At 37.9% G+C, this 13,123-nt stretch overlaps 1 protein-coding gene across 3 annotated transcripts in view; it reads left to right on the top strand.

Annotated features, from left to right (window-relative positions):
- Positions 1-3,682: 3,682 nt before the first annotated feature.
- The window catches only part of C3H4orf51 (chromosome 3 C4orf51 homolog), a 72,151-nt gene continuing 62,710 nt past the window's right edge, over positions 3,683-13,123 (top strand). Inside the window, exon 1 of one of the 3 annotated variants that reach the window (XM_031664250.1) lies at positions 3,683-4,735. In XM_031664250.1, the coding sequence (XP_031520110.1) occupies positions 4,503-4,735 (233 nt within the window). In that variant the 5' untranslated portion in view covers positions 3,683-4,502. The remainder of the gene's footprint in view (positions 4,736-13,123) is intronic. The other 2 variants (XM_031664249.1, XR_004182669.1) reach the window with 2 other exon arrangements.

Raw genomic sequence — 13,123 nt, 5'->3', positions numbered from 1 at the left:
TCAAACTCTTAGGCTCAAGTGATCCTCCCATCTCAGCCTCCTAAGTAACTGGGACTACAGGTGTGTGCCACCACCCCTGGCTTCTGTCATCTTTTTATCTAATCTGGATTTCTCCAAAAAGTCTTCAACTCCATGATAAAAAGCAGCTAAGCCTGCCAACATCTGCCTAATTCTTTTTCTAGGGCAAATGTGCTTATGTTCCAAATTTCAACATTTTAAGGAAGAAACCATAAGGAAACATACTAACAAGTATTTGCAAATAATCTCATTCTCAGAGAAACATACCATAGAGTGTGTCAGCCTGACTTTAAAAGACTTTAAATTCAATCCCTGGAGCAGTGTCTGTCACCTGCATTCAAAGACCAGTTGCAGCAGAATCATGGAACAATATAAAAATGCAGATCCCGGGGCTTTACCTCAGACCTACAGTCTCTGAAGATAGAGCTGAGAGTTCTGCCGGTTTAATGGGCCCTATTGGTGCTGATTAAATCCTCTATCGAAATTCTTTTTTTCAGCACTTAATGATAGCTCCACTTGCAGAGTTGCTAATTGGCACTTCTGATTGGAGTGAAGCGGGGAATGTACATGGCATCTGTGTCTATAAAGAATACCGAGGGTTACTTGAATGAGCAATGGGGGTTGAGAACTACTGCACCAACAGTTAATTTTAAAAAAGAACAAACAGCCGTGCGCGGTGGCTCACACCTGTAATCCCAGCACTTTGGGAGGCCAAGGCAGGCGGATCACGAGGTCAGGAGATCGAGACCATCCTGACTAACACGGTGAAACCCCGTCTCTACTAAAAATACAAAAAATTAGCCCGGCGCGATGGCGGGCGCCTGTAGTCCCAGCTACTCGAGAGGCTGAGGCAGGTGAGTAGTGTGAACCCGGGAGGTGGAGCTTGCAGTGAGGCAAGATTGCGCCACTGCACTCCAGCCTGGGCAACAGAGCGAAACTCTGGCTCAAAAGAAAAAAAAAAAAAAAAAAAGAACAAACGTTGAGAGAGTAATTTCATTTTGATTTGCCAATGAATTGCTTTTTAATCTGGAGAAGTGAAGATGGGCAAACATAATAATCAGATTTACAGTAATTATTAGTGAAGGATGGAGGGATTCAAGTGAATAGAAGATCAAATGCTATGACTTCTCAACGTAAAAAAGTTCACGGTGGCATTTCCATGACCTTAATTCTCTCTCTCTCTCTCTCTTTTTAAAGAGGAAATGTGCTTTTTAAGCATTTCAATAGCTTTTGGGGGAACAGGTGGTTTTTGGTTACGTGCATAAGTTCTTTAGTGGTGATTTCCGAGATTTTGGTGCACTCATCACCTGAGCAGTATACACTGTGCCCAATGTATCATCTTTTATCCCTCACCTGCCTCCCACCATTGCCCCAGAGTCCCCAAAGTCCATTATATAATTCTTATGTTTTTGTGTCCTCATAGGTTAGTTTCCACTTATGAGTGAGAACATATGATGTTTGGTTTTCCATTCCTTAGTTACTTCACTTAGAATAATGGCCTCCAACTCCATCCAGGTTGCAGTAAATGCCATTACTTCGTTCTTTTTTATGGCTGGGTAGTATTCCCTGGTATCTATATATACCACATTTTCTTTATCTACTCTTTGGTTAATGGGCATGTAGACTGGTTCCATATTTTTGCAATTGCAAATTGTGCTGCTATAAACATGCGTGTGCACGTGTCGTTTTCATATAATGACTTCTTTTCCTCTGGATAGATACCCAATACTGGGATTTCTGGATCAAATGGTAGTTCTACTTTTAGTTAAGGAATCTCCATACTGTTTTCCATAGTGGTTGTACTAGTTTACATTCCTACCAGCAGTATAAAAGTGTTCCTTTTTCACCACATCCATGCCACCATCTATTTTTTTTTTATTTTTAAGTTATGGCCATTCTTGCAGGAGTAAGGTGATACCTCATTTTGATTTGCATTTCTCTGATAATTAGTGATGTTGAGCATTTTTTCATATGTTTGTTGACCATTTGTATGTCTCCTTTTGAGAATTGTTTATTCATATGCTCAGTCTACTTTTTGCTGGGATTCTTTGTTTTTTTTCTTGCTGATTTGTTTGAGTTCCTTCTCGATTCTGGATAGTCCTTTGTCTAGAACAAAGGACTTTGTTGCAAACTTTGCATGGTTTGCAAATATTTTCTCCCACTCTGTGGGTTGTCTGTTTACTCTGCTGATTATATCTTTTGCTGTGCAGAAGCTTTTTAGTTTCATTAGATCCCATCTGCTTAACTTTGTTTCTGTTGCATTTGCTTTTGAGTTCTTGGTCATGAAGTCTATGCCTAAGCCAATGTCTAGAAGAGTTTTTCCTATGTTATCTTCTAGAATTGTTATGGTTTCAGGTCTTAGATTTAAGTCTTTGATCCATCTTGAGTCGATTTTTTTATAAGGTGAGATACGAAGATCTAGTTTCATTCTTCTACATGTGGCTTGCCAATTATCCCTGCACCATTTGTTGAATAGGGTGCCCTTTCCCCACTTTATGTTTTTGTTTGCTTTGTTGAAGATCAGTTGGCTATAAGTATTTGGCTTTATTTCTGGGTTCTCTATTCTGTTCAGTTGGTCTATGTGGCTATTTTTATACCAGTACCATGCTGTTTTAGTAAGTATAGCCTTGTAGTATACTTTTAAGATGGGTAATGTGATGCTTCCAGATTTGTTCATTTTGCTTAGTCTTGCTTTGGTTACACAGATTTTTTTTTATTCCATATGAATTTTAGGGTTGTTTTTCTACTTCTGTGAAGAATGATGATGGCATTTTGATGGAAATTGCATTGAATTTATAGATTGTTTTTGTCAATATGGTCATTTTCACAATATTAATTCCACCCATCCATGAGCAAGGGATGTTTTTCCATTTGTTTGTGTTATATATGACGTCTTTCAACAGTGTTTTGTAGTTTTCCTTGGAGAGATCTTTTTTTTCTTTTTTTGAGGTGGAGTCTCGCTCTGTCACCCAGGTTGGAGTGCAGTGGCGCGATCTCAGCTAACTGCAAGCTCCGCCTCCCAGGTTCACGCCATTCTCCTGCCTCAGTCTCCTGAGTAGCTGGGACTACAGGTGCCCACCACCACGCCTGGCTAATTTTTTGTACTTTTTAGTAGAGATGGGGTTTCACCGTGTTAGTCAGGATGGTCTCAATCTCGTGACCTTGTGATCTGCCTACCTTGACCTCCCAAAGTGCTGAGTTACAGGCGTGAGCCACCGTGCCCATCCTCCTTGTAGAGATCTTCCGTCTCCTTTGTTAGGTGTATTCCTAAGTATTTTATTTATTTATTTATTTATTTTTGCAACTGTTATAAAAAGGGTTGAGTTCTTGATTTGATTCTCAGCTTGGTTGCTGTTGGTGTATAACAGTGCTACTGATTTGCGTACATTGATTTTGTATCCTGAAACTTTACTGAATTCATTTATTAGATCTAGAAGGTTTTTGGATAAGTCTTTAGGATTTTCTAGGTATATGATCATGTCATCAGTGAACAGCAACTGTTTGACTTCCTCTTTACTGATCTGGATGTCCTTTATTTCTTTCTCTTGTCTGATTGCTCTGGCTAGGCCTTCCAGTACTATGTTGAATAGAAGTAGTGAAAGTGGGCATCCTTTTCTTTTTCCAGTTCTCAGGAGGAATGCTTTCAACTTTTCCCCATTCAGTATAATGTTGGCTGTGGGTTTTTCATAGATGGCTTTTAATATTTTGAGGTATGTCCCTTCTTGCCAATTTTGCCTCAAGTTTTAATCCTAAAGGGATGCTGGATTTTGTCAAAAGTTTTTTCTGCATCCATGACCTTAATTCTTAACCCTGGCTGCTCTTTAGAATCCTCCAGGATTAAGCTTTAAACAAATAGTGATGCCTGGGCCCTGCTCCACATCAACTAAATCAGAATCTCTGTGGTGGGGGCCTGGAGTCCTGCTTATTTTAACAGCTTCCAGGGTGACTAGTGTGCAGCCAGCCAGAGCACCACTACTCTGTGACATATGAGAAGCTGTTGAGTCACCTGCTATTGTTGACATTACAGGCAGTTCATGTTCTCTTCCAGACACTTGGAGGTCTTTAGGAGAAGTGAATGCTTGGCACTGTTCTTTCATCTCATTTCCACTTCTTGAACCACCATCATTAGGAATTACTGCTTTATTTGTGATAGCAGTAAAACACAAATAATTTTGCCACCTGCTTTCTTGCCAGAATTATGAAGCAGCATATTTCTTAGAGCAAAATCCAGAAAGTTATATAACTTACAAATTTATTAGTTAAAATTTGCCTCCCTCGGGAGGCAAGGGGGTAGCATTTGTGGAATTTTGTGATCTGTTGCTTGGCAACTATATCTAAGACAGTTAAGCTTCTGCACTCTGTGAACTGTTGAGTCACAAAGTTTGGTGAGCCCAGTCAATTGCTTCCTGCTACTAGAAGGAAATTAATTCTTCATTATGCAGAGGACTTGACAAGTTTTCATCCAGAGCAGGCCATTCATAGTTATGTCACACTTCTTCTACTTGACTCCACAAATTCTTCTGCCCTTTAGCCCTCTTACTTCTCAAGAGTTTGATCTGATCAGACGCAAGGCTGGAGCATCTTGGCAGGATGAAACACGATGGTCAGATTCTTCCATGACAACATACATAGGCAGTTACCGGAAAAAACAACTGGACAAGTCCACATGCAGCCAATTTTCTTTTAGAGCAGGACAGCATCAGCCTGAGTGTAAACAGTAAGATTTCTTTGTAATTTGCACCTGGATATATCACTATAAATAGACAAGAGTGCCCTTAGAAGAAAGATGTATTATAGACCCTGAAAGACTTCATAGACTTTAACCCTCTGTATTTTCTTTTGTAAATGTCAGCAGGAAGAAGAGCTAAATGTCAGTGACCAGCTGAAATTATGATCCTATTCTCTATTTAGTATCCCTAAAATTATATATAACTGCCTACTCCTGAAAGGATATGGATATGAATATTTGACTAAATTTTGGGTATTTGGAGTTCTCTTTTCAGCAAAAAGGTGCTCCTGAGAATTTCGCTTTGTTTCTTGTTTGGTTTCTGGCTTTCAGGGGCTTAGAAGTTCCTTCAGAGCAGGAAGAAATTGACGAAATCCTTCCCTATTCCCTACCTGTGGTTATTGCATTTTCTGAGTGTTTACTGTAAGCCAGGCCCTATGATAAGCCCAAAATCAAAAAAATTAATTTCAGCTTATAAAGTGACTGCAACTATAGAAATAACTAATCAGCACAAAGAAAGGAGATTTTTTGGGTGTCTGGTGAGGGAGGGAGTGTTGTATGTCTGAAGAGAGCTCAGTAAAACAAGTTTCCTCCAAGCTGGTTTGACAGGCAGGTGAGGTGGGGAATGGAAAAGCACAGTGCATGGAGAAAGAACCATTTAGCCCCAAACACCATTAAGGAGCTGCCAGGAGCTAAGTACATTTGAGAAAGTATAAGTGGGGATGTGGAAAAATATCAGGACTTGTTATTAAATCTATCCCTCTGTATATATTAATTGGTAAGTATTTTATCCAAATTCTTGGAATCTATTTGATAATCAGTTGAATTATTAACCTCAACTTCAGATGTCAGCAATAACCCACACAATACCCTGATAAATATTAGTTATATTTCCATCCAGGCTTTTCCAAATCATCAAAACAAGTGCTTAAAGTTAAAATGTCTCAGAAAGACTTCCCAATTGGGTGCCTTGCCTGGTTGAGTCCAACAAACTATAATTTCTGCATTTTAAAAATATCTCTCAAGTATATTGGCACTTAATTAGCTTTGGACATCCCTTTGCTAATTCTGTGATACTTGAGGTTCCTCTTGGCCAGGTAGTGGAGTTGTCTTAGTCATTTTCTGCTTCTACAACACAATACCACAGACTGGGTAAATTATAAATAATAGAAGTTTATTTGGCTCATGGTTATTGGAGAACGAGAAGTCCAAGAACACGGTACCAGCATCTGGTGAGGATGCAATAAGATGATCATCTTATCGCAGAGGGTGAAAGGTGGAAGAGAGCACTTGCAACAGAGAGAGATACCGAAACTGAACTTGCTTTGTAACAGCCTCCTCTTGAGATAACTAACCTGCTCATATTATTAATCTATTTGTGAAGGTTCCACACTTATGACCCAATCACCTCTTATTAGGCCCTACCTCCCAAAGCTATTGCATTGGGGATTAAATTTCTAACACATGAACTTTTGAGTGACACACTCAAACCATAACAGGAGTCTTTAAGCACTGTTGAGGTCCTTTTTGAAAATAGTGTTTGAAAGAAAGGTGGTATCCAAACAGATCCATTTACCAGAGTAGGAAAAAAGGTACTATACTTAATAACTGAAAAAAATGCAGGAATAGGACATCTGTTGAAAATGTATAGAACATCTGTTGAAAATGTATAGAACTTTGAATTTTTTCCTATTCAGAGAGTGATCATTATGTGAATCATTCCAACCAAGGCGGCCTGTGACATTGCAAAACACAAAAGAGCATGGGCTTGTGAGGTTCACCTGTTTTTGGAACCTCAGAAATGTAAATACATTCTTTGCACAACTATTGCTTATTCTATTAGACGCTAAGAAGAAGCAAGTGTTATAAATGAAGATGAAGTACAGATTGAGCTCATTTTGAAAGTACTGATTATATTATAAATTTGCTTTGTTTTTAATCTTTTTCATGGCTAATTTTAGTCCCAAGGACAAATGTCTTTTTAAGTTCTGAGCAAAAGCTATTTGATTAAAATTCCATAAGGCTATAGAGGGACATTCTACATCACTGTAAAATCAGAATGGTCCAAGGAGAATTATTGGGACAAAACATAAAATGACTGATCATATAAAGTGGGTTAAGTCAAGAAAGTATTAAAATATACAAAACATTATTTACCACATACATTGAATATTCATATTGTATGAGATAGAAAAAACTTGGTAAAAGTCTTGATCATTTGGTTCTGAACCAGTTTTAACTGCAGATATGTAAATTTATAAATATAATCAAAAGGATTCTGAATTTGGAGAATGGAGATTAGTGTGATACAGACCTTAAGCTATTATGAAATATTGTCATCAATCCCAGTTGTCTGCCAAGGTTAAAATAAGGGAAGGGTCACATTTTGGAATTCCTAAGACAGGAATGTGGCTCAAGTATAAAATATTAAGTCTTGATTCTTTCTGTATTCAAGACAAGGAATGAAATGGCATATAAATTGGGAAGTAAGAACTAAAACTGTCTTTGTTTGCAGACGACACTATCATCTACATAGAAAATCTGAAAGAATCAGCAAAAAAAAAAAATCCCGGAACTAATAAGCTATTACAGCAAGATTGCAGAATACAATGTTAATATATAAAAAATCAATTATTTTCCTATGTATAAGCAATAAACAAGTGGAATTTTAAATAAAAAACATGATACCATATATATTAGCATCTCCCAAAGTTAAACACTTAGATATAAATCTAACAGAATATGTACAAGATCTATATAAGGAAAACTAAAAAATTCCAATGAAAGAAATCTAAAAAGAACTAAATAAATGTAGAGATTTTTCCATGTCCATGGATAGGAAGACTCAGTATTATCAAGATGTCACCTCTTCCCAAATTGGTCTATAGATTAAATGCAATTCCAATAAAAATCCTAGCCGGTTAGTTTCTGAATATCAACAAACTAATTCTAAAGTTTATATGGACAGGCAAAAGACCAAGAATAACCAACACGATATTGAAGAAGAACATAGAGTTGGAGGACTGACACTACCTAACTTTAATGCTCACTATAAAGCCAAAGTAATCAAGATAGTGTAGTATCGGTGAGAGAATAGATCAATGAAGCAGAATAAAGAGCCTAGAAATAGGCCCACATAAATATGATCAACTGGTCTTTGACAAAGAAGCAAAGGCAATACAATGGAGTAAATATTGTTCTTTTCAACAAATGGTGTTGGAACAACTAGACGTCCACATGCCGGAAAATTAACTGAGACACAGACCTTATACCATTCACAAAAATTAACTCAAAATGGATCATAAACCTAAATGTAAAATGCAAAACTATAAAACTCCTAGAAGATGACAGGAGAAACCTTAAATAACTTTGGGTATGGCAATGGCAATGATATTTTAGATACAACACCAAAGGTATGATCCATCAGAGAAATAATTGATAAGCTGAATTTCATTAAAATTAAAAATATCTGTTCTGAGTAAGACAATGTCAAGAGAATGAGAAGACAAACCACAGACTGGAAGGAAATATTTGCAAAAGACACGTTTGAAATTTTTGTATTTTTAGTAGAGACGGAGTTTCACTATGTTGTCCAGGCTGGTCTTGAACTCCCAACCTCAGGTGATCCATCTGCCTCAACCTCCCGAAGTGCTGGGATTACAGGCATGAGCCACCGCGCCTGGCCATGCATGATACAAACTTTTAATATTTAAATTAAAAGAGGAAATTAAAAAGTTAGTGCTTACCAGTAACAGGTAAAAATGATGTAAAAAATGCCACATATCAGCCCGGGCAACATAGTGAGACTTCATCTCTACAAAAATAAAAAAAATAGCCGGGTGGTGGTGACACATGCCTGTGGTTCCAGCTACTCGGGAGGCCGAGGTGGGAAGATTACTTAAGCCTGGGAAGTGGAGGCTGAAGTAAGTCATGATTGTGCCACTGCACTCCAGCCTGGGTGACAGAATTAGACCCTGCCTCAAAAAAAAAAAAAAAGGCACCTGCAACATGGCTAAAATAGGTCACATCTCTAGGAAGAAATGTAATCAAAGATGTGCAAGATCTCCACTCAGAAAACTAGAAGACATTCGAGAAAATAGAGGCAATCTAATAGGAGATACAAACCATGTTCATTAATTGAAAGATGATTGATGTGGTTTGGCTCTGTGTCCCACCCAAATCTCATATCCAGTTGTAATTCCCACTGTTGAGGGAAGGTCTTGGTGGGAGGTAATTGGATCATGGGAGCAGTTTCCCCCATGCTGCTTTTGTGATAGTGAAAGAGTTCTCATGATATCTGATGGTTTAAAAGTGGCAGTTTCCCCTGCATGCTCTCTCTCTCCTGCCACCATGTAAGATGTGCCTTGCTTCCCCTTCGTCTTCTGCCATGATTGTACGTTTCCTGAGGAGTCTCCAGCCATGTGGAACTGTGAGTCAATTAAACCTCTTTTGTTCATAAATTACCCAGTCTCAGGTAGTATCTTTATAGCAGTGTGAAAATGGACTAATACAAGGATATTGTAAAAATGTCAGTTCTTTCCAAATTGATGTATAGATTTTATACAGTTCCAATAGGTGTTTTTGTAGAACTTGACACAATGATTCTAAAATTCATGTGGAACTACAAAGAGCCAGGAAATAGCTGAGATACTCTCAAAACAAACAAACAAAACAAACAACAACAACAACAAAAAGGTGAGGGTCTTGTTCTATCAACAACAAACTTACTATAAAGCTTTAGTAGTTGAGGCAGGGTGCTTTCATGAAACAAGAATAAACAAAGACCAGTGGAGCAGCATAAAGAGCCAGAAACAGACCCATGCATATACAAATACTTGATTCATAAAAAAACAAAAAACAAACAAACAAACAAAAAAAACAGCAGAGCAGCAGAGAAAGGCAATGTTTTCAATTCCAAATAAATTAATTCAGATGAATTAAATATCAAAGTGTAAAAGGCAAATCAATGAAACCATTAGATGACAATATGGGGAATATCTTGACTATTTCAAGGTTGGCAAATATTTCTTAAACAAAACACAAAAAGCACTAACCATAAGGAAAAAGTTAGATAAATTTTGAATTACCTTAAAATTAAGTGGTTCTATTCAACAAAATATAATATTAAGGATGTATAAAAAGGCAAGCCACAGAGAAGAATATATTTTCAACTTAGTGACTGACAAAAGGCATCTATGAGAGATATATGTACTTATATACGTATATGTGTATATATATGAATTTGTAAGAACTCTTACAAATTAATACCAAAAAAACACAACCCACTAGAAAAATAGGAAAGAGACTTCAAAATTAAATCAATAAACCAAGATATCCAAATAACCAATAAACATACCAAAGGTGCTCAACTGCGTTAGCAATCATAAAACGCAAATTAAAACTACAAAGAGTTTATGCTAAACACCTTCCAGAAAAGTTAAAATTTAAAAGACCATTAATATTAAGTGTCAATATAGACCAATGGCACAGAATAAAGAACCCAGAAATTAAGCCACACACCTACAGTCAACTGATCTTTGAAAAAGTCAATAAAAATAAAAAAGGGGAAAGGACACACTATTCTATAAGTGGTGCTGGGAAAACTGGCTAACCATATGCAGAAGAAAACTGGACCCCTAGCTTTCACCATATAAAAAAATTAACTCAAGATGGATTAAAGACTTAAATATAAGACTTCAAACTATAAAATCCTAGAAGAGGCTGGGCATGGTGGCTCACGCCTGTAATCCCAACACTTTGGGAGGCCTAGGCAGGCGGATCACCTGAGGTCAGGAGTTCAAGACCAGCCTAGCTAACATGGTGAAACCCCATTTCTACTAAAAATACAAAAAAATTAGCTGGACATGGTGACAGGCGCCTGTAATCCCAGCTACTCGGGAGGCTGAGGCAGGAGAATCACTTGAATCCGGGAGGCGGAGTTTGCAGAGAGCCAAGATCGAGCCACTGCACTCCAACCTGGGTGACAGAGCTCCGTCTCAAAAAACAACAACAACAACAAAAACAAATAATAATAATCCTAGAAGAAAACACCTAGGTAACACTCTTCTGGACATTGCCATAGGCAAAGAATTCATGACTAAGTCCTCAAAAGCAAACACAACAAAAACAAAAACTGACAATTGGGACCTAATTAAACCACAGAGCTTCTGCATAGCAAAAGAAACTATCAATTGAGTAAAGAGACAACCCACAGAATGAGAGAAAATATTTTTAATCTATGCATCCAACAAAGGACTACTATCCAGAATCCATAAAGAACTTAAATCAACAAGTAAAAACCAACAAACCCATCAAAAAGTACACAAAGGGCCAGGTGGGTAGCTGATGCCTGTAATCCCAGCACTTTGAAAGGCTGAGGCAGGAAGAGGATTGCTTGTCCCAGGAATCTGAGACCAGCCTGGGAACATAGGGAGACCTCATCACCCCCCAAGCCCCCCCAAAAAAGAATTAGCCAGGTGTGGTGGCATGTGCCTATGGTCTCAGCTATTCAGGAGGCTGAGGTGGGAGTATTGGTTGAGCCTGGTAGTTCGAGGCTGCAGCGAGCTATGATCATGCCGCTGCATACCAGCCTGGGTGACAGAGTGAGACCTTGTCTCAAAAAAAAAATTGCACAAAGGATATGAATAGACACTTCTCAAGAGAAGACACAACAAGTGGCCAACAAACCTGAAAAAATGCTCAGCATCACTAATCATCAGAGAAATACAAACCAAAACCACAATGAGATACCATCTCACATCAAGCAGAATGGCTGTTAATAAAAAGTCAAAAAATAACAGATGTTGATGAGGTTGGAGAGAAAAGGGAACATTTAAGCACTGTTAGTGGAAATGCAAATTAGTTCAGCTCTTGTGGAAAGTAGTTTGGAGATTTCTTAAACAACTGAATATAGAACTACCATTGACCCAGCAATCCCATTACTGGGTATATATCCCAAGGAAAGTAAATCATTTCAGCAAAAAGACACATGTGCTCGTATGTTCATTGCAGCACTATTCACCATAGCAATGACTTGGAATCAACTTAGGTGCTCATCCATGGTGGATTGGATAAAGAAAATGTGGTATGTATACACTATGGAATACTACACAGCCATGAAAAAGAATGAAATAATGCCTTTTGCAGCAACATGGATGCAGCTGGCAAGTGAATTAATGCAGAAACAGAAAATCAAACACAGCATGTTCTCACTTATAAGTGGGAGCTAAACAGTGGATACACATGGACGTAAAAATGAAACAGTAGACACTGAGGGCAGAGAGGGAAAGGAGCAAGGGTTGAAAAACTACCTATTGGGTACTAAGTTCATTATTTGGGTGACAGGTTCAATATAAGCCTAAATTTCAGCGTCACACAATATATTCATGTAACATACCTGCACATATACCCCTTGAGTCTTAAAAAAAAGCCTACTAAATGTTGATAAGGATGCCTAACAATAAGATCTCTCATATACAGCTGATGGGAATGTACGTTGATGTCGCGCTTTAGAAAAAGTTTGGTTTTACCTTCTACAGTTGATTCTACGGATATTGTAGACGTAGCAATTCTACTCCAACTGAAATGTGCTTTCACATGTACGTTGAGAGACATGTACAATAATGTTCTTAGCAGTACTTTTCATAATAGCCAAAAAAACTAAAACAAGCAAAATGTAGAATAAGTACTATTCATTGACAGAAGCGTCAGCTGTGGTGTGGTCATACAATGGAATACTGTATAGTAATGAATAAGAAAAACTATGGTTCCACTCAATAATCTCACGAACATAATGTTGGGCATTTTGAACCAGGTGACATGCTGTATAATTCTGCTTATATAAAATTAAAAAAAAAAAAAAAAAAAAAAAACCCAGCCCAAACCAAATTATAGTTTTTAGCGATAAAATATATTAAGAGAAGCAATGAAGTGGTTCCTGTAGAAGTCGGGAAATTGGCCCAATGACCACCTGTATCAGACCATCTGCCCCAAATCTACTGAACAATAATTACTGGGAATTTAGCTTAAGAATCTGCACTTTTAAATTCATACCCCCAGGTGATTCAACTGCTGCTGTTGGTTAGGAGAAGAAAGATGCAGAGTAGGCGACCAACCCCTGTCTCAGGAATGATTAGGGCTGGTTTGTGTGCTGAATACATGTATAGGAATATTTTAGGGCTCGTTAGGCTGATATCAATTCCACTCTACCCCTGCGTCACAGAGTTACAGGTTCCTGAAGCATGAGGACCCTCCTCCCTCAATCAGAGACCCCAAAATAATTACTACCATGTGTTGAATTCTAGAAATTGATGACTTTGTTCATTCCATACAAAATAACCTGCGCTTCCCACCCAGTCCCTGCTTGCTTAGAGTGTCATA

This window comes from Papio anubis, chromosome 3 (assembly GCF_008728515.1).
Source record: "Papio anubis isolate 15944 chromosome 3, Panubis1.0, whole genome shotgun sequence".
Classification (NCBI taxonomy): Eukaryota; Metazoa; Chordata; class Mammalia; order Primates; family Cercopithecidae; genus Papio; species Papio anubis.
This window is presented reverse-complemented; position numbering and strand designations above follow the sequence as displayed.